The sequence below is a fragment of the Miniopterus natalensis genome, chromosome 9 (assembly GCF_054644295.1).
Source record: "Miniopterus natalensis isolate mMinNat1 chromosome 9, mMinNat1.hap1, whole genome shotgun sequence".
Lineage (NCBI taxonomy): Eukaryota > Metazoa > Chordata > Mammalia > Chiroptera > Miniopteridae > Miniopterus > Miniopterus natalensis.
The window spans coordinates 29,908,186-29,932,385 of NC_142089.1; the positions used below are offsets into that span (position 1 = coordinate 29,908,186).

The window sequence follows — 24,200 nt, forward strand, 5'->3', positions numbered from 1 at the left end:
TCATAAAGTTTTCAAGGAAACTTTAGGAGCGATACTTTTCTTTACATTTTTATTTCTTGAGAAAAGTTACTGTCCACTGGAAGATTTAGTCATCTTTGGATGCTTTCCACAGAAAGTGTGTTTTCCTCTACATATGAATGAAGAATGAAGCAGCATTATGAATAAGGCACACATTTTAGGCATCTAAGACTGGCTGTGTTCAAAGGAGCAAGCAGCACCAGTTTGCTTTGAACCCCTTCTGTAACACCAGGGCTTATAGGCTCCAGATTTCTTGGCACTGAAAAAAGAAGTTCAAATAGCTAATTGAGGGTTTTCCCCTCAAGATTCTTGTCATAGTAGTGAAGTCTGAATGCTTGTGAGAAGATTTGGTTGACTTTGCAAAAGTGATGAGCCCAGCATCTCTCTGGGGGCCACATAATTAACTTAGTCATTTGGGCTCTGAAGGCATTGTGTGAATTGGGAAGCCTACACTATGCTATCAGAAAGACATTGAGATTGGCTTCTATCACTCTCCATACTCGAGGTGGGAGAATAGGGTACATTTTGCCAATTCCAGATCAGAGCCAGTCTTTGAGCTTTGACACTGCACCATCATGACCTTCTATGAGGGTAGCTGAACTCAGCAGATAGATTATAAATTAATAGCTACAAGTTTAGGATGTGTAGTGTGTGGGGAAGGGAAATTGTTTTTCACAAACATTTGTCTTCATGGCCCTCGCTTACATTAATAACTACAATGTGATCTTGACATGAGGAAGAATAATTTATAAATGTCCTTTCTGGTAGTGAGCAGGTACTATAGTAGGCATTTTGAGGTGGTTTGTTATTGCAAGTACTGTTCTCGGGGTTATTTATTAAACTTTGAGTTAATGGCTTTGAAGATATCTTTGAAGAAAGAAATCACATTTATGAGTATGGATTTTGATACACTGGGTTTCTGATGTCTGTGATGAGTAAAGGACATGAAGTGCCAATTCACATGGACTCTTGGAGCCTGTCACTTAGCATGTTGAAAGTTTTTTTTCCTAAGTCTAGTAGCTGGTGAAGGGAAGATATATTTTTATCAGCAAGTTTACACAAAGCAGAGGCAAGTGCTACTAGAAGCCTTTGGCATGGCACCAGCCTCCTAAATTCCATGTTTAACGCTATAGAATCCATTCTTCACAAAGCAGCTAAAATAATTTCTAGTAAATTGGATGATGTCATTCCTCTACTTAGAACTTGTATAGCTTCCCACTGTGCTGAAAGTAAAATCCAAGCTTCTTAAGAGATAGTTGGCTTTCTGCCTCTCTTCTTTCGTAGTACTCTATCTTCTAGCCTGTAGACTTTCTTTTTGTGCCTTCTAAAATGTCAAGCTTGTTCCTGTCTCGTATCTTTTGGAATTATAATTTCTTCCCTATAGTTCACTTCCCCAGATTGTTCCAATGGTTGGCTTATCCTCTGGACCAGACACATCCCGTTTATTTACTCCATGGCTCTAATTCTTTGTTTATTGGTATGACTTCCTTACCAGACTAAGCTCCTTGAAATCAAGACATTTGGGTGTCAACAGTTAAGGGAAGGAGAAAATGGGGAAGAAGAGAGGCCCTAAGGAATCTGAACATTTCTGATTGAGAGGAAGCCATCATCAAGGAAGTTCCCATTGGAAAGCAGGGATCTTATAAACAGGATTTTTGAGGGTGGCAAGAAGGGCAAAGGCAACTTTCTGATAAGCTTTGTCACTAACCAGTACCGCAGATGATACCCACTGTCCTCATCCTTCCCTTCACCTAGGAGTGTGGCAGACCAGAGTTCCTGTATGTGAACTTTGAAAACAAGGACATACAGTGGATACATGTTGTTTTTGTCTGCCTAGTACCCTGTCTTTTTTGTAGTAATAACTTCCACTGGATTATGAGACAGCTGGACCAACTGTAGTACCTCACTCCCTTTCTAAAGCAGTGTGGCTCTCAAACTTCAGTGTGCATCAGATCCACCTGGAGAGCTTGTTAAAATTTAGATTATCTGGTCTCACCCCTACAGTCTGGGTGGGGTCTGATAATTTGCATTTCTAACAAATTCCCTGATGATCTAATGCTGATCTGGGGAAACACTGGTCTAAGGGATGGACATTTGAACCAAGCTAGACCAATCAGGGTTCTTATCTGAGATTTTTCATACTGGAGGTAGGAAAAGCAGCCCGTTTCCCCTGGTCACAAAGCTGTGAGGATGTGAGGTCTGAACTGCCATATACCCCTGCCATTCAGAAAAACCAGTTAAAGAGAATCAATTGAACACAGGAGCAAATCCGAGAGATGGAGAAGTGCTAGAGGCTTGATTCAGTCATCCCCTAGGCCAAACTCACCACTGCCTTCCCACAGTGTATGTGGCCCAATGCATTTGCCACCTTAATGGACTAAGGGCTATGCTAGCTGTTGTCATGATTTCTTGATTTTTTTCTCAGCAATCCTGGGAAGCAGTTGGCATTAGCCCCGTTTTATGGAAGTGTAAACTGATTTTCTCATTATTCCAACTAAATTTGAATTTAGTCTGTGCTTTTCCCCCACTCCCCCATTTAATGAATAGAACTTAAAGTTGGTTTTTTTAGTAGGTCAAGCTTTTCTCTTACTGTGAATTTGCTCACAACCTCTCTCTTCCCATAGATATCTGAAAGCTGTAGTACAGGAGTGACAGGTTTCTGGCCCATGGACCACTTTGACCCAGAGATGTGATGTTGCCAAACTTAAAATTGAGTGCCTTTAGCATATGTGTCCCAGTTTTCAAATGTTCCTACCTCTTACTGTCTTATACCAAACCTCTTCTAGCATATGGTTTGCTACCCCTCAAGCCTCAGCCCAGGCCTGATCCTCTGCATCTGTTCAAGCCTCACTTGTCTCCAGAATAGCTGACCAGACTCTACCTGTCCATCTGGGGATTGGATCATGCCTTGTCCTCCAATATCCCTTGATGGCTATGAGCAAATGCTGTTGCTTAAGGTTTGCCTTTTTTCCCCATTTTGGCTTTGTCCAAGTTAGATCCTGTCCTACCTCATGAAGCCAAGTGGCCTGGGGGAACTGCCACACAGACATGTGCTCTGTGTTCCAAGCCAAGGATTTCTAGTGTTTTTTTAGTCAGTACCCTAACAGTGGCCCAAGTCCCTATAAGTCAGACCCACCTTTAAGCTGATCGTTTAAACTCAACCAGCAGTTAAGCAAAGCTGGACTTTATGCTGCATAGTAACTGTGTGGTCTTAGGCAAGTTATTTAACCTGGTTCCGTTTTCTCATCTGTAAAATGGCACTACTAGTCCCTACTTCATAGTGTGGTTATGTGGATTAGAACCATGTGAAGTGCTTAGACTAGCAACTAGTAAATAACGAGCACTTGATATTAATTCTTCCACCCAGAGCATATAGTGTCTGGTGTTTAGAAGTGTTTGTTAATGATGTGAAGAAAAACAGGACAACCCAGTTCAGTCATTCGTGAGGTGTTAGCTGTGATGTGTCTGATTAAACTTGAATGTCAACTTTAAGAAGTCCATAGTGACCTTCAGTAATTGTGTGTCTTCCCAAAGGAAGGACTCTATTTTGTCACTTGACAGTTGACTTTATACAGTGGAAGCAATTCATAGGTTGCTAATTTAGAGATGAATTTTTCAAGCCCCCAAATGAGGCTGCTTGTTTGTGGACTCACCCTGTTGGGCAGTAATGAACTTTGCACCAGGTTTCCCAGGAGCTGTGCTAACCCATGCAGAAAGGCCCTTTCCAACACTGAGAAGCTGCAGCGGGGCACGGGGGTGAGAAGTTCCCATTTGCTATGTGGTTTTCAGAACCCAGGCACCTCTCATTTATTACTGCATTAGTGTGATAGTGCTAAGGACATAAGGAAACAGTTGTTGAAAGGTACCCTGTTAAGCTTTAATTTTGAAGCAAACGGAGAAGTTGTCCATTCTTCATCATTTTAGAATAAACAAACTTGGGAGTAACTTCAGAAAAAAGTGCCTTTGGATTTTATTTGTTGAATGATTCTAGTACTCACAGACCAGGGCTTTCTAAAACTCCTGGTGCTGTTCATTTGCTGGGAATCGCCCACCTGGACCTCAGCCAAGTCTTGGGTTGGCGTCCTGGCTTTCTGCTGTGAACGACGGTAGAGGTCTTGGAAACACTGCCATTCTGACTTGAAAGATAAGGAACAGGGAATCCTGCCAACACATGGGAGAGCTGATAGGGTGCAGCACACTGCTGACAACCACCCAGCCGGCCCAGGGCCTGTGACCGGAGAGAGGCGGAGGTAGACTTTCCGTTGTCAAGGGCCTATTCAGGTCATGTTACACAGTCGCTTCTAACTAACACGAGTTCCTCTGTGTGGCACAGGATGCAGACTTGCCCCAAATGAGGATTATTTGCTCTCTGGGTATCCTGGGCTTCTGCCGAGACCCCTGATTGAAGAAGCCTATCATTTCTAGTTGAGTAGGTTAGGGACACAAGGCTTTGGCAAAAAGTAAGGAGTTATATATCTGTTGCCTCATTTTGGAGATGAAAACCCACCAACAGACTTTACCAGAGTTAGAATCAGAACTGTTGACAGCAGGAAAGAGTAGTCTAAATTACTAATTTTTAGAGGGTCTGACTTTTCCAAGGTTACTCTGAAAATCAGTAGCAAAACAGGGACTGGAATTCAAGTCTCATTTCTAGGCCAAAACTCTCCACCTGACCAGCTGCTTGTGCAGGGCAGATGTGCCTGAAGTCTGTAAGAGAAGTAACCAGAAATGGCTGAAAGAAGACAGTGAGAAGCCTGTAGCAGAATTCTCACCTTCACAGGCCTCTGCACGAGGATATGGCGTCAGACACCCAACATGTTCACCCTCTACCCACCTTCACATACATGCTTTTCATAGACTATCTCAAGCTGCAGATGGGATAAAGGAGACAAAATTCACTGATTTCTCTTATCAGCCAGACTGCAGCCAAGGCAGCAGACAGAGGTAAAGGTGACATAGGCTAATTAATGAAGCCCAGCAAGAAATCAGCCACAAACAGGGATAAGGAAACCGGTTATCTGGCATAAATTTTAAAGTACAAGCAAAAGCACCAAAAATAAATGTTGAAATAAAAGCTTTTTTTATAAGCTATTTTGCAAATTATATTTGGTATCTTATGACTGGTGCTGCTTTTATATAGCAGTAGGTAGGGTTCTAAAATGTGGGGAGCTGCTAGAGGCAATCCTCTCGGCAGCCTGGCTCTTGTCACCTTCTCACCCCTGCCCTGCCCAGCAACCTAGAAACAGGCTGGTCTCCCAGCACCCAGGCTTTCAAGGAGACTGAGCTTGCAAAGGGCTGATCTGTGGAGAGTATTCTTTTGTCTAGTTCTAACGAAATGAAAAAAATTTTCCATAGCATTTCTGCTCTGACAGTACTAAATGCAAAGGAGGACCTTGAATGAGGGTTTTCTGCTTTGTTTTCTTTCCCTAATGAGAACGTGCCTTACCTAAAGCCCATTGCTTCATTCACTGTCAGTCAGACGAAGCTAGCTGACTGTATATTAATAGATAACCCACCCAGCCACTGGCAGATGCTCAGAAGTGTTTGCTAAATACAGCAATGCTGGCAGATTGGAAAAGTTGTCTGTGGTCTTCCCTTACAGAAACTGCCTTCATGTATTTGGAGAGTCACATGTTCACACATGAGTATCTTTACTGTGTCCATGATTTTTCTAGGGAAATGGTTAAATTGGAATATGCTATCATGACATTGTGAATGGTAAAACCTGGTGTTGGTCACTGAACTTGAACAGTCCCAGAGGTTGCAAATGCAGATGCTTTTAGGGACGAGAAAGTGTTCAAAGTAGTTTCTACTCAGCTCCAACTGATTGTTGCCTTGCTGCTTTATGGTAATGAGGCCCAATGTTGCCAGATCTTTTTTTTTTAAATAAGAGCCTAGAAACCAGATTTATTTGTGAAATCTCCCCACTTTAAAATGTTAACTTTCTGTAAGTTTTTTAGAATATCATGTCTAAATAAAACATACCTGGGCCATATGATTTCTGATCCAAACTTTTTCCCATGCCTAAGAATTCAAGCAACACATATTTTACTGAAATAGATGTTGCATGATCTCTTTTAAGTATATAAGTTTTATTACTTAAATATCTATTTTCTCTTAACTGAAAAAAATTAAACATATAAAATAGCCAAGAATTACTATTCTGTTTCTAAGAAAAATGCTTTCAGTAAATAAATGTACCTCGGAGTGAAGTACAGAAGATTCTATAAATTATTCCCAAAGGTTTCAGTCTGAGAAACACTGCCCCCCACCCCCCCAACTTCTTGGCACAGAAAGAGCCATATAGCTCCCCTTCTGTCAGGCCTCGGTATCCCCATTCCTTACTGATAGAGATGGATTATTTTTGCTAAAGATGAACTCAAGTGAAAATTATCTCACTAAAAAGATGTTTGATTTTTTTAAAACTGGACAGATACAAAGGGAGTTAAAATGTAAGAAGTAAGATAGTGTGTGTCTACGTGCAACCCCAGAAGCCTTGAAGCCTGAGGTACAGACCATCCTTGGAGTCCTTCCAGCCCTGGAAGCTGAGACCTTGCTGAAGTTTGAAAAGCAGTTTGGTCTTTGGCAGCATACAGATTTACCTCCCGATCAGTATGGGTTAAAGCAAAGATTTACAGGTGGGTGGTTGGTGGTTTTTTGAAAAGCCAACTATGATCCCATCATTGTATTTCTAAGTAAAATGTAAACTGTTCATACATTCTCTTAAGCATCACAGTGAAAAACAAGTACCCGTATATGTGATAGGGCAGGCAGAGGGCTCCACCTGCTCTGTCCTTGGCAAAGGACCTTGGCCACACTGGTGAAAACGCCGGCTTGGCTTCATTACGGATACTCTCATGTTGTGCCATCCCATTGGAGCACCAGTGGACCCCAAAGGCAGGGCAGGGGGTGGGGATCAGTTTTGAAATGTTTCCAGCAGCTCTGTCCAGCTGTCTGTCTTCTAGCTTGGGAGTGCGGCACCAAGCTACAAGGACGCTGATGAGACCACGGCTCTGTTGCTGTTCTCTAGAGAAGACTTGGCTTGGAGTGTAGCTGCCTGGATTCGGAAATGTGTCCTTGACTCCATGGAATAATTCTTGTAGTTTTGCCTGGAAGAGACCAGAGAATCAGACACATGAAGCTGCTCCAGGAAGTGCTTTTTCTTCAGCCTGAGCTGTGGGAGCCCACCAGCCGAGGAAGAGTTGTAGAGGCCTAAATCTCATCTATCTAGCGCAAGTTGGGCCTGCCCAATAGGGATTAGCAGAAAGGGGGTACAGCCCCTCACCCAGATATCATGCCCTCTGTTACCACTCTTGGTCCTGATGGGTCCCCAAGCTTGAGGCTGGGCTGGAAGGCAGGAGACAGGTCTTCACACAGCCCTGGGGCTGACCTGTGTGTGACCCTGGGTAACTCGCTTCCTGCTTCTGGGATTCTAATTCCTCATCGGTTAATTGAAGAGGAAGCCTTCCCACACTAGGTGAGAGCTGGGTTCCCAGGGACATGGGTGCCTCTGGACTGCCCTACTGCGCTTGCCAGCACCCTCCCTCACTGACGCCTGAGCTTTCTGTCCCAGCCAGGGTGAAGCTCCTGACCTCATGAGGAGCAAAGGACTCGTCAAGGTTAATCAAAGCTTACTTGGCAGTTTCCAAGAGTTTGACAGCCTCTTCGTTTCTGCCTTGCTCCATAAACAGCAGGGCCAGCTCCAGCAGGGCATTGGGGATCAAGTAGTGGTCATATTTAATCTTCTTTTCACTGTGGGACAGAGGAGGACATAGCTTACAGGCTCTGCCCTTGAGACATCCTTCAGGCTTCTCCTGGGCCTTCCCCAAATGGGAGGATCCAACACATGCCCTCAAGTGGGGTTTCTAGCTCTGAATTCCAATTTGGGAAGGTTCCCACTACCTAGCCCTAAAAAAGCTTAGGATCCACAGCAGAGCCTTCCAGGTCTCTGCACCTGGGACCCAACTCCCTAACAACCTATGGGGCTTATGTCATAGCCACTCCCACCTCAGTCCCCAACTCCCTTTTTCCAGGTTGAATGATTTATTATATTGGGAAGTGTCCTTTCTCCAACCTGGCCCCTCTAACCTACCCATCATGCTGCCCCAGAACCTTCTTTTTAGAACCCAGATCTGCCCTTCCTAGTATCCTTTCTGGCTCTTTCCTGTCTACAGGATAAAGTTCAGTCTTGTAAGCAAAATAGCCAGGCTCTTCTCAGGCTAGCCCCCTGCCCCCTTATTTCATTTGCAACTCTTTCCCTCTATGAATTTCACCCAGGTTGGGAAAGCCTAATCACTATCCCTCCAGCCTCAGGCGTCTCTGTCCCCAAGCATTTGCACATGCTGTACCTGCTCCACTTAAAAACTCCTCCTCCATTGCTCTCTCTGCCTGATAAATTTCACACTTTAAAAGGCATCCTTGGAAAGCCTTTCCCGGTATCTTGCATTAGGTTTAGGTCCCTCCTCAGGACACCTGCTGTCTTCTCTGCTTCCCTCAGCCACAGCCCTGATCACACCAGATGGAGTTGTCTGTAGCTGTCTATCTGTAACATTTGTGATCCCCAGGGGCAAGGGCAGAGTTGGTGAATTACAAAATCGGGGGCACATTTCACATGAAACTCAGTGTGGATGGGCTCCTGTAGCTGAGCAATCTGGTGGCCCTACAGGATGAGGTCTGAATGATCTGTGCCCAGCAGGGGCCCTGGTACAGAGCAGACACTAGTACACACATAGTGCATAGGGGGAGGCTAGGGCCAGGCACTGGAGTGCACAGGAGGGAGGAGAAGCCCTGCAAATTCTACCCAGGAGAACCGGGCCCAGCAGTAGGCCTTCTGGATCGGGAGCAGCCACAGAGGCACTTACTTGGCAGGGATGCTCCTGAAATTCTCCTCAGCCTCCTGGACACGGCCCAGGTATTTCAGACACAGGCCTTTCAGCAGCTTCACCAAGCACGCATCATCCACCGAGTACTCATTCTCTGAGAACAGGACAGTGAGAGAAGGAAACAGGCGTGTTCGTTTCTGCAAGTTACTCATGGGCTCCCTACTCTGTGCTGGGCCCTGGGGACACAGAGGTGGCTCACACATGATCCCTGTCCTCGGGGAGCTCACATCTGGGAAGGAAAGACGTACTGAGACGATGACAATACAGTGAAGTCAAGGCTGACTGAAGGAAGCTCAGGGGCTGTGGGAGCCCATCAGAGGCCTTGACTCTACCTGGGGGATAAGAGACAGCTTGGAGGAGCTGTCGTCGAAACTGTCTAGAAAGGCAAAGGTCAGTTACCAGGGTAGAGAAGGAAGGAAGGACATTTTTGGTGGAGGGAAACGTCAAAGGAAAGTCCTGTGGTCTGACCCAGCCTGGCAGGTTCCAGGGCCTGGGGTAGTCACCTGGGCCCTTTTCCAGCATCTCTTCAGCCTTGGTGATAATCTCAAGTATCCCGTCTGTGAGTTCTGGCTGCTTCCCAATCACAGCGTAGCCATTCCAAATGTACATCATTTCCTGAGGGTAGGGGAGCAAGTCAGTCCTAGGTTTCCTCAACGGGGCTTCAGTTTCCCCATCTGTAAAACGGGCAACTCAGATCAGAGGATCACTAAAGGCCCTTCTAAGCTTCAAAATATTGGGGAAATAATTTACCTCAGCATTTCAGGATTTCCAGTAGAGTTTAAGACTGTGTCACCTCTCCTGTTCCCAAGGCACTCGGCTTGAGTTAACATCATGAAAACTATGAAACACATCCTGATTCCTTTTTCTGCCTTGACTGCTAGGATGCTCAGAACACTAACATGTTCATTCATAGCAATTGTATTAGCTTAGGTTAGCATTTTCTAAACTCTCAAACCAAGCAATAGATGTGAAAGTGATCTGTATACATAAAGTTCTAGAAATACAATGTTATGGTTCTTATTATGTTCTGGGGAGGGAATTTAAGTTTAGACCAGTATTTCTGAAAATCAGATGGTCCCAAGTTAGCAAATGTCCCATTTTTAAAAAGTTCTATGGCCAAATGAGTTAGAGGAAAATCGTATTCAAGCTTTTTGGAGACTTACCCTGCTGACTGGTATGTAAAAGCTCCAAAAAGGTCTACATTATATAAACGTTGTTTAGAACAGTCTTAGCCAATGTATTTAATCACAGAAATCACTGTATGCATACATGGCATTTTTCAGATTATAGTTTGGGAAATACCCTCCTAAAGTTTTGGTATAGGTGCTTCCCTTGCCCTTCCTTACAACCCCCCCCCCCCCCCCGTTTGATGATAATAGCTTTACTTTATAAAATATTTCTAAATAGAGATATTTAGGATACGAGTTCTAAATAAATTCTATAACTACTGACATTTTTGATTTTATGAAGTGTCTAACACATTTTATCAGCTAGTTCTATGACATGGGCAAGGTATATGCTATCCCCACTTTACATTAAGGGAAGGGGACCCTACCCAAGGGCACACATTAGCGAATAGTAGATCCAGGACCAGTAAAAGGTCTCTAAAGGCCTTTTCTCCTTTTTTAGCTGCCTTACTATTTGAATAACGAGGACTCCTAACAAACTGGAACCTTGTCTGATGCTCGCTAACAGCGTGCATGGAATTAGCATCATAACAGTGGTTAGAATATGGACTCAGAAACCAGACTGGGTTCAAATCCAGACTCTAACTCACTAGCTGTGTGACCTGGACAAGTTATTTTATCTTTCTACTTACATCTTATCCACTTACTAGATATCTTTCTACTTTTATTACTTATCTATTAGGACTTAGTATCCCCATGTGTAAAATGGGCATACCACTAGCACCTACTCAGAGGGTTATTGTGAGGATCAAATAAGGCCATGGGCAGCGGGTGTAAGGAACCTTGAACACAGCAAATGCTTAATAACAATGTCAGCTATTATTGTTATTTCAGAGTTGACAATAACACTGTCCCAGGCCTCAGAAAAGCTCGGTCCAGTGAAGGGAACAGTGTAAACAACAATTACAATCATGTGACAAGACTGAAACAATCAGGGTAGGAACACAAACAGCCTCTGCCTGGGGACAGGGTGTGGGCTGTCTAGGAGGGCTGTGGTCTCCCCACCCCCACCCCAGCCCCAGTAGATCAGCACTTTCTCAGAGGCAGGGGCTGGCTGAGACTCATCTGTACCCCTATCCCAGGTGAGCTGTGAAATCCTCTCCAGGCCCCTGAGGAATGAGGTCTTTCTCCCTCATCCACTTGCTCTGGGTCTGTGGTTGAACTGGCTCTCAGCTAATCCCTATAATCCCAAACGAGCGCAGGGCCAGTCAAGACCCCCCTACCCACCAGAGCAGGGATAGGCAATGAGATGGGTTTGGGAGCGAGGTAGCGCCTGGACTTCCGGATGGCAAACTTCTCCGTGGGTAGAGATTTCCCAGCTATCTTGAGTTTCAGGCCTGGCACAGCTCTGCAAAAGAGGAGGGTAGGGCAGGGTGAGAAAAAGCAGAAGAGAACTGAGAGTCCCCAAACTGCCCAGTGTCTACTTGGCACCTCTCTGGGCCTCAGTTTCCCCATCTATATGATGATAGTTTTGGACTCATAGCCTATGGCTATGGCCTTATTTCACACACCCTGTCCCAAGACCTGACCAGTTTCTGTGGCTTGGCAACGGGCTCCTCCACACCAGCTGGCAGAGGTGAGAATACACACAAACGCCCCAGGCCTGTTCTGCCTTCTCATTTTCTCCCCTCCACTCCCCAGGCCCCATTTCCGGAGGCCCCCGTGGAAGTCTGACCTCATTTCACAGGGGAGACTAACACCCAGAGAAAGGGAGGGAGGGACCTGCCCAAGACCGCACAGCTCGAAGCTTTAATTAGCTCTTGCCACGGGAGCTGTGGCCTCTTCAGCTGTTTCCAAGGGCAGAGCAAAGTGTGGTATGCAGCTCGGCAAGCCTCCACATCTGGGCCTCACTCACCCAGCTCCAACCCACCCTCCAGTTTCTGCCACAGTCACTGGGTGTGGCTGTGACCCTCAAGCTCTAGCTGGCCAGGCCCAGGAAACAGCTGGACCTCCCCCGCTTGTTCTCGGTAGAACCTCTCTGGGCCTGTTTTCTCATTTCTAAAATGGAGATAATGATATGAAGGGGAGCAGAATTCGTTACCCACAACATGCCTCTTTGACATAAGGATTATTTTAGGCTGGTTATTTTTAAGAGAGAGCAGACATAGGAAAAACTCTTGAAGACCTAGAAGTTACCTTTTGTGAGATATGTTTATAAAGGAAATCCCCATCTGTTAAGGTATCTCTCTATCAGGAAGAGGGGGATGATTAATCTCTAGATACTCTTATCAGTGCAGAAGTTAGTGACTTGAATGTGCATCACAACCTTACCCTTGCTTATTGTGCTTTTCTGGTAACCCCACATAACTGACTCCCCCACCCCCAATGTCGTCTTTAGTCTTCAGCTGAAGATGGTGTTTAAGGGGCTGGCCTCAGCCATTTTGGTGAGTTGCTCAGTTTTCCTGGGTCGCCCCATGTATTCAGGAGGTATAGATGTTATTAAACTTTGGTTTGTTTTTCTCCTGGTTTTTAATTTTTTTTTAACTTTTTATTTTTATTTGTTTTGTTAACCTTCACCCGAGGACATTTTTTCCATTGATTTTTTTAGAGAGAGTGGAAGGGAGGGAGGGGGAAAGAGAGAGAGAGAAACATCAATGTGAGAGACACATTAATTGGTTGCCTCCCGCATGCACCCGACTGGAGCTGGGGATTGAACCTGCAACCCAGGTATGTGCCCTTGACTGGGAATCGAACCCGAGACCCTTCAGTGCACAGGCCAACACTTTAACTGCTGAGCCACACCGGCCAAGGCATGTTTTCCTCCTGTTAATCTGCCTTTTATTATGGGAGTGGGGGGGTTAAGCCAAAAACCTAGAAGAATAGAGGGGAAATTATCTTCCCCCCAACAGATACTTACCCTTGTAGGCTTTCTTGTAGAGTCATGTGAGATGGAGAAACAGGCACTCAGTAAATGATAGATGCCCTATGACTATGACATTGGTAGCCCCAGAAGCTCAGGTTACCCCCATTTCAAGGCCAACCCTCACCACAACTGGAGGAAGGCCCTAGGCTCCATTCTCAACCTGCAAGGCTGGGCCCTGCTCTGGACCCTTTGCAGAAGGCAAACAGAGCAGCACAGGTAAGAATAAAAACAGCCACCGTTTAATGGCTCCAGGCCCTACACCAGGCCCTTTAAATATATTCTCTATTTGATTAGCAGAGCAACCCTGCAAGGCAGAGGTTATTCCCATTTTATCGATGCTGAAATTGTCCAAGGTGACACAGATAAGAAATGGCAAAGGCCGATTTAATCCTGTTTATTTGATCCAACTCTTTGGCTCGTTACTGTGCTTCTCTGAGTGGTATCAGGTTAACACAGCAGAAGTGACGTCTCTGGACCTCAGCGTCCACATCTGTCCTACTGACCTGACGAAAGAGGCTCAGTGGAAAGGATGTTGACAAAACCACTTTGGTGGAAGAAAGCTCTGAACAGATTCCTAGGGCTCTAACAAGCGGCAGCCGCAGCAGAAGGTGGCGATGGACGGGAACGACGGGCATGTGGGGAACCCTGGGGGAGGGTCAGGGAGCTCAGGGCCAGGGGTGAGGACAGCCCCACGGCCTCCTTCCCTGTGCCCACAGCCCGGGGTGTCTGGATGGAGCCTGGCTGAGGCCTAGACGGGGGTGCAGCGGTAGGACTCACCTAAACAACTCCACTTCGTCGTCCCCAAACGGCTTGTAGTCGTCCTCCCCAAACATGCTGAGGTAGGCAGCCTTCATGTAGATGTAGGTGGCCTGTGAGAGGCAGAGCAGGAGTCGGGCGCGTGCGGAGGCCCCAGCTGGAGGCTGGCCGAGCTGCAGGCCCGTCGCTGCCCTTGGAATCGGCCGAGGAAGCCACAACCCACGTGGCACCTCATTTGGCACAAATACCTCATTTGGCCCAGCGTAGGTGCTAACATTATCCCCAGGCCCCAGGGGAGAAAGGGAGCTGAGGCAACTTGAGGACTTGAACTGGATGTTAAATCCAGGACGGGCCGTGTCAAAGCAGCTGCCCCCTCTCCGCTCTGAAGCAACTGGGAGCGCGAGTCAAGCAACGAGGGGGCGCACAGCCGGCGCTGAGGGCGGAGGCACAAGGGCGGGCAGCAGGGGCTCCTGGGAAGCAATTGCTTCAGACTGGGCCCTTGGAGGCCGGCAGGAAGATTCACAGGGACCCTGAGGATGGACTTTCCGGGCAAGGGGAACAGCCTGAGCAGAGCCTGTGAATGACCGAGGCACAAATAGGTAGCATAAAGTATGGGATGCATGAAAGAAAGGGTGTGTGTGAGGCCATAAGAGGGCGCCGGACCCGGGGTCAGGGCTCAGTTCAGGATCCCTTGGCGGAACCGCCTTGCTGTGTGCTGGGCGCTTTACCTACATCACGTCACTCGATCCCAAAGACAATGCCAGAAAGGAATCTGTGCCCACCCTTTGCTTCCTGGGACCTCAGAGCTGCTGGGGGCAGAGCTGGGAGTGACCCCAGGCTTGTGTGCCTTTAAAGACCTTGTCCACTGGATCCACAGCCGCCCCTGATAGGGAAGGTGCAGCTGTGCAGACCCACCCCCCCCCCAGACATCCTGAGAGCTGCGCCCCTTCTCCTAAGTCCAGTGCCAGAGGAGCCTGGCTCTGTGCTGCCCCCCAGTGGCCAAGCCTTGAACCACAGCTCCTGCCACCGGGGCTGCTGCCAAGGAACTACCTGCCATTAGCCCAGAAAGAAGTGCAGTGGGTGGGGGAACCGGAGCAGGACATCCTGGAGGCTAGTCTCTGGGGAAGGTGGAAGGCAGCCTCCACCTGGCAGCCCCACCCGTGCTGAAGCCCAGGGCTACTTCCAGTTCTACCCTGACCTCAGCACCTCAGTCCGCCCTTCACAAAATGCAGAACAGCTGGTTTTTGTGGGGTGTGGTGGGAAGAATCTCCCCTGGCTGAAACCCGCATTGGAATTCCTGGTGTCACCCCTGCCTTCTCCCTCTTCCCCATCCTGGCTCTGAGTCACTAAGTCCTTACAATTTTACCTCCCATCCAGCTCTGAATCCCACGGGACTCGCGCTGTCACCTCAATTACTGCACCAGCCTCCACACGGCTCCCTGCTCCAGGCCACCAGGGATGTCTTTCTAGTGCCCTCGTTTATATGGTCTCCTCACCGATCTTCCTGCTCCCACTCCTGCCCCCTGCAAGCCATTCCCACACCATGCCAGTCAGATCTTTTTACATCAAATGACATCAGTCTATCCTTGAAGTGCTCTCACGCTGTCCCATCACACGTCGGATAAAGCCCACACCCCCTCTCATGGCCTGCGAGGCCCCACCCAGTCTCCCCCAGTTTCCTTTCCAGTCTCCTCTCCCACTGTTTCCCCCTCCCTCACATCATTCGGCTGTTTCCAGAATACATCAGAGGCACTCAGCCTCAGGCCAGGGTGCCCAGCACCTACAGGAGGGAGTTCTTAAAGCCCAAATCTAAGCCCAAGCATCGAGGGCTCCCTCACTGTCAGACTAAAGCCCAAACAGCCACGTAGGGCCCCCAGTGACCTGCTTTTCTGGCTCCTCTTCTGCCAATTACTCCCCATCACCCCTTAAACTCACCCCAGGCCTTTCCCTCTATTTTTCCTCTGCCTAGGATGTCATTGTTCCTTCTCTGCCACACTTACCCACTGGCTTGCTCTAACAGCCCCCCAACAGCTCACCCCCCTTGAGTTACCAGGAGGTGGGGTGGATGCAGTGGCCTAGAATTGATTGTGACACCCATGGGCATCACGTTATCAAGGGATATTATGGGGCCACACTGATGGAAAGCAGCAGCCGCCGCCTCTGATGGAAGTCCTGTCTCCCCAGGGTTATCAGACTATTTGCCCATTGATTCCACACATTAATATTTCTGGATTACTCTACCAGAGCTTGTGCAGTCAGTCCTGTCTTCAAGAAGCTACAGCAAGTGGCTTAAAGGGGATGGTTTCTCCACAGTCCCTTACACTTCTACCCATAAACCAAACCTTCACCTGGTGACACAGAACCTTTTAGCAGCACCCTGGCTTCCGAGCCTTTGACTTTTCTGTTCTCTTGGCTTGGGGTGTCCTTTTACTTCCTCCATTCTCCACCTTAATTCCTCCCCCTTCAAAACTTGGCTCAGATGTCTCTTCTTCCAGAAGCCTCCCTTGTCTTTGTGGCTGTGCTGCCCAGAGCTGCCTCTGAGCTCCCCTTGGTTTCCCCCATTGCAGCACTAAGCCCACAGTTGTCACCACCTAATTTCTGGCCATCTCAAGCTGAGGGAAACACAAAGGCTCCACAGGGCAGAGAGGGATGCAATAACCACAGGCCAAGCCCCTAGAGCTGAAAGTTAGTGGACTCTGTGGTGACCAAAGACTGGAGATTAGGAATGAATGAGGCCCCCGAACTCAGGGTTCTACAACCCCCACTTTCACAGGAAACCCTTCTGAGGAAAGTGCTGGAGAGAGAGGGGGTGACCACTCCAAAGTCACACAGCAAGCTAGAGACTGAGCTGACTCACAGCCAGACTTCCTGACACCTGGGAGGCCTGGCCCTCCCCTCAGCAGCTGTGTGCACCCCCACCACCACCTCTTTCCCCTGTGGGTAGACCCAGCCACCCACTTACTCCACAGGAAGGCTTCTAGGTCACTTGTTCAAAAAGGTTCCCTAAGTCTGTTCTCTTATTGGGAGTGGGAAGTGCTGAGGAATGAGGGCCGGGCCCACAGAGGCTGGGCCTGAGGAGGAACCTTTACTAGCAGAGTGGTCTCAGGGCAAGCTGTGCCTCCAACAAGGGAAAAGCACAGGCCTTTGAGATACACAGAGGTGCCTTCAAATCCAGTATCTGTCACCAACAGCCATGTGGGCCAGGAAAGCCACATACCCTCTCTTAGCCACAGTGGCCCTTGTGTGCCCATTGGAGATAACTTCTACCTCACTGGGTGCAGTGTGGAAGAAATGGCAAGTGCTGGGCACTCGGTGAGAGCTCAGGAAAAGCCTGCCCTTCCCCCAGCCCCACAGGCCCCAGCCCCAGGGCATTTCCTTTCAGCTTGGTCCCCAGGCAGGGGTACTGAAGAAGGACTTCTGTACAGAGGTGGGAGGGGTGAGAAATAGGGACTTAAGGACATTGGGACACATGTGCTATGTATTTGCCAATACCAGATTGATGCTCTCTGATGATCTAGAGGATTCTAAAACTCTTTGTTCAGAATTCTGTGCTATCACTACTATGGCGACAATGGCTAATCCTTATTTCCCCACTTACCTGGATGTTATGTTTTCACCTACAGTGGGTACCTGTTTTGCTTTGTTTTGCCTAGATGGCATCTCTTTAATCCACCCACCCCCACCCCCCAATGCTTCTTTCGGGGACATCACCTCACTTTTCTTCTGGGAACCACCCTTCTTCTGCTCCCCATCCATCAGTCTTCCCACCCCCGTTTCCAGGCACTGACATGCCAGACGAATGAGGCTCTGTCGTGGGGCTTCAGTTGAAACCAAAGGGAAGATGCGAGTTAGGGGCAGGCAGCCCATGGGCACCCTGCCTGTCACATGAAGAGAACCTGCCTGTCCAACAAAGATGTCATAGAGGAGAGCACAGTCACAGGTGGAAAAACCAAGCCCAGATGACATCATTTGAATTCCTGGATCCAGCCCTACCTGAAGTCAGTTTGCCTAGAATTTTCTGTTGTATGAACCAATGAGCCTTTGTGTTCTAAACTCCCATAGTCCAATACAGTGGTCACTAGCCCATGCGACTTTTAAAATTTAAATTTGAATTAAAATGAAATAAAATTGAAAACACTCGGTTTCCCAGTTGCACTAGGAACATTTCAGGTGCTCAGTGTGGGCATGTGGCTGGTGGCTACCGTATTGGATGATGCAGGAATTTCCACCAAAGCAGAAGGTTCTACTCGACAGCACTCACCTAGGCAGTGTAGGCCACGTTTCTGTCCCTTGTGACTAAAAATCCTGACACATTATAGCTCTGAAGTTTCTCTGTTCCTCAAAGTCTTTAGTTCCTTCCAACCCTGAGTCCTATTAGAAGTTATGGCTCTGTTTAAATTCCAGCTGGGACATCTGTGTTCAGCCTTTGGTCTAGGGCTGCAGGGCCAATCTGGGTTGACCTGGCCCCCCCAATGTCCCCCAGCACTTGATGTGAGCCCACCTTGGACCAGGAGTTCTCCTTGCTGAGCAGGTCGGCATAGAAGTAGGCCATCTTCCACTGGCCCTTGTAGGTGAAGCACCACATCAGCTCCCAGTAGCACATGTGGTGGAACTGCTTCCAGTGCTGCTGGGCCTCACAACACTCCTCAAAGCGCCGGATGGCCTGTGGGCACCTGCTGGTCAGCCTCGGCTGGTGCCCAGGCCCATGCCCGCCCCATTCTGCACCCTCTGCATCCGCCCAACTCCGCTGCAGGCCCAGCCTCCCCCAGCACACGGCGGTCTAGCCCTGTGCCAGGGGATTGGCTTCCAGTCCTGATTATACCCTGAGTCTTACATGGCCTTGGGCCCAGTTAGTGCCCCTCTCTGGGGCTCTAGTCTCTCAGTCACACAGTGAAAGGACAGCACAGAGCTGTAATACAGGGAGAACAGGCAGTGGAAAGTGTTAATTTAAAATGATATAATATCTGTGCTTTGGAGCAAACTCCAAAGATTTCAGTAGCTACTAGGAAGTAGCCTGGACCTGGGGCATCTGTCCTGCTCCCTGAGGAGCCACAGCCAGGCCAGCGGGAGACCCCAGGACTCCCCATTGCAGAGTCCATCCTGGGCCTTGGCTCAGTGCCAGGGTCTTGCCTGGACTGTGACCCTCCCCTCTCCAGCCCCTTGGATGGCTCCCTCACCTATGTAGCCCTCACCTCCTGGCACCAGGTTCCACTGCACTCCCCAGGCTCCAGCCTGTCACCACTCCCTGAGTAAGTGTCTTCCCATGTTCCTGCCACACTCCGGCACTTCCTTTTCTCCCTGTCAAAATCCTACCCACAAATGCCACCTCCTCCCTTGACTTCCCAGACTGCCTTAGCAGTGCTTCTCCCGCTCCCAGCAGGCCCTGTCCCTGAGCATGTCTGTGCGTCTCACTTCCCGCTGGCCGGGGGTATCCCCTTACTCACCGAGTCAATGTTGCCTTTGATGGCTTCAATTCGCCCTGCAAAGAACAGGAAGATGGCGCCCTGCAAAGAAACCAGTGTGGGTCCAGGAGCCCTGGGTCGCTCATGGTGGTGGGGGGATGGCGCAGGAGGCGGAGCTCACCTTAGGGTACCGCTTCAGGTAGGGCCTCAAGAGCTTCTCTGCCTCCTCAATGTTGACGTTCCCGGTGCCTGAAGGAGGTAGGGGTACAACACCTGTCACTGCCACCACCAGCTCCTGTGATCCTCCCAGCGCCTACCAGGGGCTCCTCAGGGCCTCTGTTTCCCCCACTGTGAAATGGGGATAACACTCTTCTATCTCCAGAAAGATGTGAAGATGAAATAAGATAGTGCAGATGTCACCCTAGCATATCCCAGGGCTCAATAACTAAGAGTCCGTGCCCAGAAGCCCAAGGAGCCTCCTACAGTGTCCTCACACCCTCTACAAGGTGGGCATGAACATTCCCATTTCACAGAGGAGAAAACTGAGGCTGGAACCCAGTCAAACTCTGAGGAAGTAAGTGGTCAGCAGGCCTCAGGACAGTTGGCGTGGCTCTGTTGTTTGTGGTTTCAGTGTCCCACCCCCAGTCTCGGGCCCAGTCAGCGTGTGTAGTCCCTCACCCCCACGACCCCTGCCCATACCCGAGGCACCCCGCACTGGCCCCAGGAGCACGCTTACCGAGCACGAAGGTGAGGAAGGTGTGGTAGCACAGCAGCAGCATGACGCAGAGCACGGCTCGGAAGCTGTGCCCCGAGGCCCCCTCCTCCAGCTGCAGTAGCCCATAGTCCTGGGGACAAGGGGGCAGGCTGAGGCCAGCGCTCCCTAGGGCCCACCTGGGGCCAGGGAGGGACAGGGGCTTGGAGGTCATGGACAGCCGTGAGGGCAGCGCTGCTGGAGCTGCGGGCAGGGGGCAGCTCTAGGCCCAGGAGGCGGGGCAGCTCCCCCAGGCTGTGCAAGGGGCTACCCCTCTTGGTGCCTGGGCCGCTTTCCTGGGTGGGGCACACACTGCTGCCAAGGCCAGCGCAAAGTCTTGGGCTGGGTGTCCCCACCTCCTCAACAGCCCGTCACCCATCCCTCCCTTTATTCACCTGCTTGGCCTGTGGTGGGTGCTGAGGCCCTGAGCAGACCCAGGTCTGGTAAGGGGATGAGGAATGACAGGGAGGCAGATAATCCTAACCACAGGCTCAGGGCACAGAAGGGATCATGAGGACTGTGGTCTGGGAAGGCTTCCTGGAGGAGAAGGCTCCAGAGCCTGACTGGGAAGGAGCAAGAGGCCAGGCCCTACTTGTATCCCTGTCTGCAGGCTCTGCCTCGCAGACTATCCTCCAGGGTGTTCTTGTTTTCTCTACTATACAAATCTGACCTGCCTCCCCTGCAAACCCTCCACGGCTCCCTGCTTTCAGGATAAAGTCAGAGTTGGAGATGGTGCTGGAGGTCTCTCCATTCTGGCCTCGTCACCCTCTTTCCTTGGCCAGGCAGGCCATGCTGTCCCCTCTCTTGGCCTTCCTCCCGCTCTTCCCTGCCATCATCATCCTGAAATCCTACTCCCAACCCAAGGGCCTTCTTAAGAAAACAAAACTGAAAGGGACCTTCAGAGCCTCTGGCCAGTGTTTCCTGGTCTGGGCCGTGGACTACAGGTGGCAACAAAGATTTCAGAGGTCTGCAGACAGGTGTCAGGAAGCAGAGGGTCCCATGCAAGGCCTTCCCTCCTTAGTTCTCTGTCCATCTGACGGTGTCCAGGAGACACCTCAGCCCTGTGCTGGTGCGTGCCCAACATGGCTCTGGCTCTGCGCTCCCTTCCTCATGAAGGGAATAGCCTTGGCAGACCATGCAATCCAGCTGGGCTTTTGTAAGACTTTGGTCCTCATAGTACTTAGTTATGATTGTGCTCTTATCATGCCAAATAATATAGGTGTTCTATGTTGTATATTTACTTTAAATAAGCTTAAGTAAAAATTATGAGCTACTTTTGAGAAAAATAATATCTAAGTAATAATAATATAGACATGGCAAAAATCAGCAAGGGCCAGAAAAAGTTCAAGTTTGAGAAACACTGACCTGGTCTTAAAAAAGCCCCTTGTTTTACTGAAAAGAGGCTCAGACTTACAGGGAGAAGGGGATGATGACTTCTAGGCCAATGCTCCTTCCCTCACACCAGGCCTCCTCCACCAGGGAGCCCTCCCCGATCTGCTATCTGGTACTCAGGTTCCTGCCCTCAGTAAAGCCTCAGTAAAGTGAGTCTGGTTTCCACTCTCAAGGCCTGATGCATAGTAGGGCTTCCCTTGAGCATGTCCCAGATGGTCCCAGGGGAAGGGTCTTGCTTCAGGTCTTCTGGGGCGGGGGGGGCTGAGGGGCCCAGAAAGCAGGCAGTTACCTTGTTTCCTGAAAATCCCACAAATTCCAGAAGCCGCAGGATCCTAGTAGGAAGCATGGACAGCGTCTGCAGGACAGAGGTAGGTGGGCACATGGAAGGGCAGGCTGCCGTTCCCACTCCCCAAACCTCCAGAACCCTGGGGTGCAGGCCCCATGTCTGCAATGCCCCCGGTCTCCTGGAAAGCCAGCTTCCCCAGACAGAGAGGTATTACAGCACGACAGGAGCAGACTACATCCAAACCCTGGTCTCACCACTCCCAGATGGGTCACCTTGAGCAAGTTATATATCCTCTCTATGCCTCAGTTCCCTCATTTGTAAAATGGAAATAATAATAGCCCCTACTGAATAGGGGTCTGTGCAGATGGATCAAATTAATCTATGTAAAGCACATAGAAGGGCTTCCCTTGGGCATGTCCCCTGGGAACATAGAAGGGGCTGCACATAATAGTCGGCTACTGTCGTCATTATCACACTGAAGCCCTACTTTGCACCAGGGGCTCCGTCATTGCATTTGATCCTCAGAATAGCCCTGCACAGTAGGGTTTACTGAACCGTTTGACAGATGGGGAAACAGAGGTACAGGTAAGTGATAGGCCATGTCCAAGGCCCCAAAGCTCATCAGAAGTGGAGCCAGTCCTTGAACCCAAGACGGTCTGGCTATAACGTGCTAAAGCAGCCAATGCACTTTGCAGCTGTATTTTTCAGCACTTGGCCTGGGATCCCTGCTCCCATTTTACATATGAGGAAACTGGAACTCAGAGTGCAGCAGGGACCCCCACCCCAAGGCCTGCTCTTGGAACAACGAGGCTTTGCCTGAAGTGGAGAGAGAGCTTCCCACCCCTTATCCCCTACCCCATCACACACACACTTTTGGAAAGGCCCTCAGGCTAGGAGAGGAAATTGTCCACAAGCAGTTCCCTTGGGCATGTCCCTGGAGCAGGCACAGCTCTTCTTAGACTCCCTGCCTCAACTCACACTGTTCCTTCAACCTAGAATGCCCTCCTCTGCCCGGAAAACTCCCCCCACCTATGGATGCTTCAAGATCCAGCTCAAATACTACCCCTTCCATGAAACCTTCCCCAACTCCCCCAGGAAGGAGTTTGGCTCTCCCCGGTCCCTGTGGGTTACCAGCTGTTTCCGGGCCTGTCTCCTTCCCTGCCACTGGTCAATGTTTAACCACCAGCTCTCCAGGGCTGAAAAGGCCCTGATTTATTGTCAATTTCTAATGCTATAAATACTGGCACTATGGTAGATTTTAAGCTTTCAACTTGACCTGGGAAGAAATGCACAGAAGGGACCCTGGAGCCAGTGCCTGCGCCCACCCCACTCCCATCCCAGCTGTGAGTCCCCCAGGCTGCACCATGTTTGCTTCATCGCTGGGCCCAGCGTTGGCACAGGGCCAGGAGCTCAGCAAAGGCCGTGTGTGGAGCTGGGATGTGAAGGAAGATTAATCTTGAGCCCAGACACTGTGGACATGGGAGGGCCACTCCCACTCACCAGGTTGAAGGCGCCCACGCCAAGCTTCACACCTCCTTCAAAGTGCCTGTGGTTCTCCCCCTTGCAGTATTGTGAGGACTGCACGAGGCTGTCCAGCTCCCTGCAGAGGGAAGCAAAGTCCTGTTTCAGCCACATATTGGGGGCCTAACGTTGGGGGCCATTCCAGCTGGGCCTAACGTTGCCCCATTCCCAGCTGATCTCAGAGCTCACTGGTGGTAGAATTATAACAGTTCCAGCAATCCAGAAAGCTGATATTCAGGAGTTTCCAACCACATCTCCCACCCTAATAACATACTCTCCTCCCCTAAATTTCAGTCATAACAGCCATAGCTCACCTTCCTTGTCCAACATCTAGGAAGTTGCTTGTACCCTGCATTTTGTCTAAAACACTTTCTCGATCTCGGCACTACTGACATTTTAGTCTAGATCATTCTTTTTTGGGGTGAGGGGGCTGTCCTGTGCATCATAGGATGTTTACTAGCATCCCTGCCCTCCACCCACTAGATGCCAGTTGTGACAACCAAAATGTCTCATTGGGGGCAAAATTACCCCGTTGAGAACCACTGAGCTAACTCTAACACCCCCTTTCCAGAAGTCTTCCTGCAGTCTCCTGGTTAGAAGAATCCAGCCCTCTTTCCCCTGGCCACCAGCGTACAAAGCCACTATCACAGCCTGCCTGGGACAGGACAGAGGCTTTGAAGAGGCGCCTGCCTTCTTCCCTCCCCCCATGAGCTGCTGCCCTCCCAAGTCTCCCACTCTAGGAGACTGACCCCCATCGAGTCACTGTGTAGGTAAGAAGGGCCTCAAAGAAGGTCCCAGGGCCTGATCTGGTCTGGGTTCAGGGAAGTCTTCCCTCAGGAGCTGACATCTGAGCTGAAAACCAAGGGATGAGTAGGAATGAGCCTGGCACAGAAAGAGTGTTCCTGGCAGAGAACATGTCCAAAGGCCGTGAGGTAGGAATGAGCTTAACATGTTTGAAGAACTGAAGGCGTGCCTAAATGTCGGAGGCGGAACAGGGTGGGAAATGGGGCAAGGAGGGCAGTGGGGCTCTCGGGAATGACTTGGCAATGACCGGGGAATTTATTCTAAGAGCAAGAGGAGCCTCAGGACTTGGCAGAGGGTGACCTGACAAGGTTTGTGCTTTGGAAACATCACTCCGGCAG

At 49.5% G+C, this 24,200-nt stretch overlaps 1 protein-coding gene across 1 annotated transcript in view; it reads right to left on the reverse strand.

The window, feature by feature from the left end:
- Nucleotides 1-6,059: 6,059 nt before the first annotated feature.
- The window catches only part of TTC39A (tetratricopeptide repeat domain 39A), a 31,618-nt gene continuing 13,477 nt past the window's right edge, over nucleotides 6,060-24,200 (reverse strand). The window contains exons 6-17 of the mRNA XM_016214174.2: nucleotides 23,038-23,137; nucleotides 21,541-21,606; nucleotides 19,845-19,953; nucleotides 19,290-19,357; nucleotides 19,151-19,210; nucleotides 18,208-18,369; nucleotides 13,728-13,819; nucleotides 11,315-11,435; nucleotides 9,404-9,515; nucleotides 8,880-8,994; nucleotides 7,654-7,770; nucleotides 6,060-7,127 (exon numbers count right to left, since the gene is read on the reverse strand). Coding sequence (XP_016069660.1) covers nucleotides 7,004-7,127; nucleotides 7,654-7,770; nucleotides 8,880-8,994; nucleotides 9,404-9,515; nucleotides 11,315-11,435; nucleotides 13,728-13,819; nucleotides 18,208-18,369; nucleotides 19,151-19,210; nucleotides 19,290-19,357; nucleotides 19,845-19,953; nucleotides 21,541-21,606; nucleotides 23,038-23,137 — 1,246 coding nt within the window. The 3' untranslated portion in view covers nucleotides 6,060-7,003. The remainder of the gene's footprint in view (nucleotides 7,128-7,653; nucleotides 7,771-8,879; nucleotides 8,995-9,403; nucleotides 9,516-11,314; nucleotides 11,436-13,727; nucleotides 13,820-18,207; nucleotides 18,370-19,150; nucleotides 19,211-19,289; nucleotides 19,358-19,844; nucleotides 19,954-21,540; nucleotides 21,607-23,037; nucleotides 23,138-24,200) is intronic.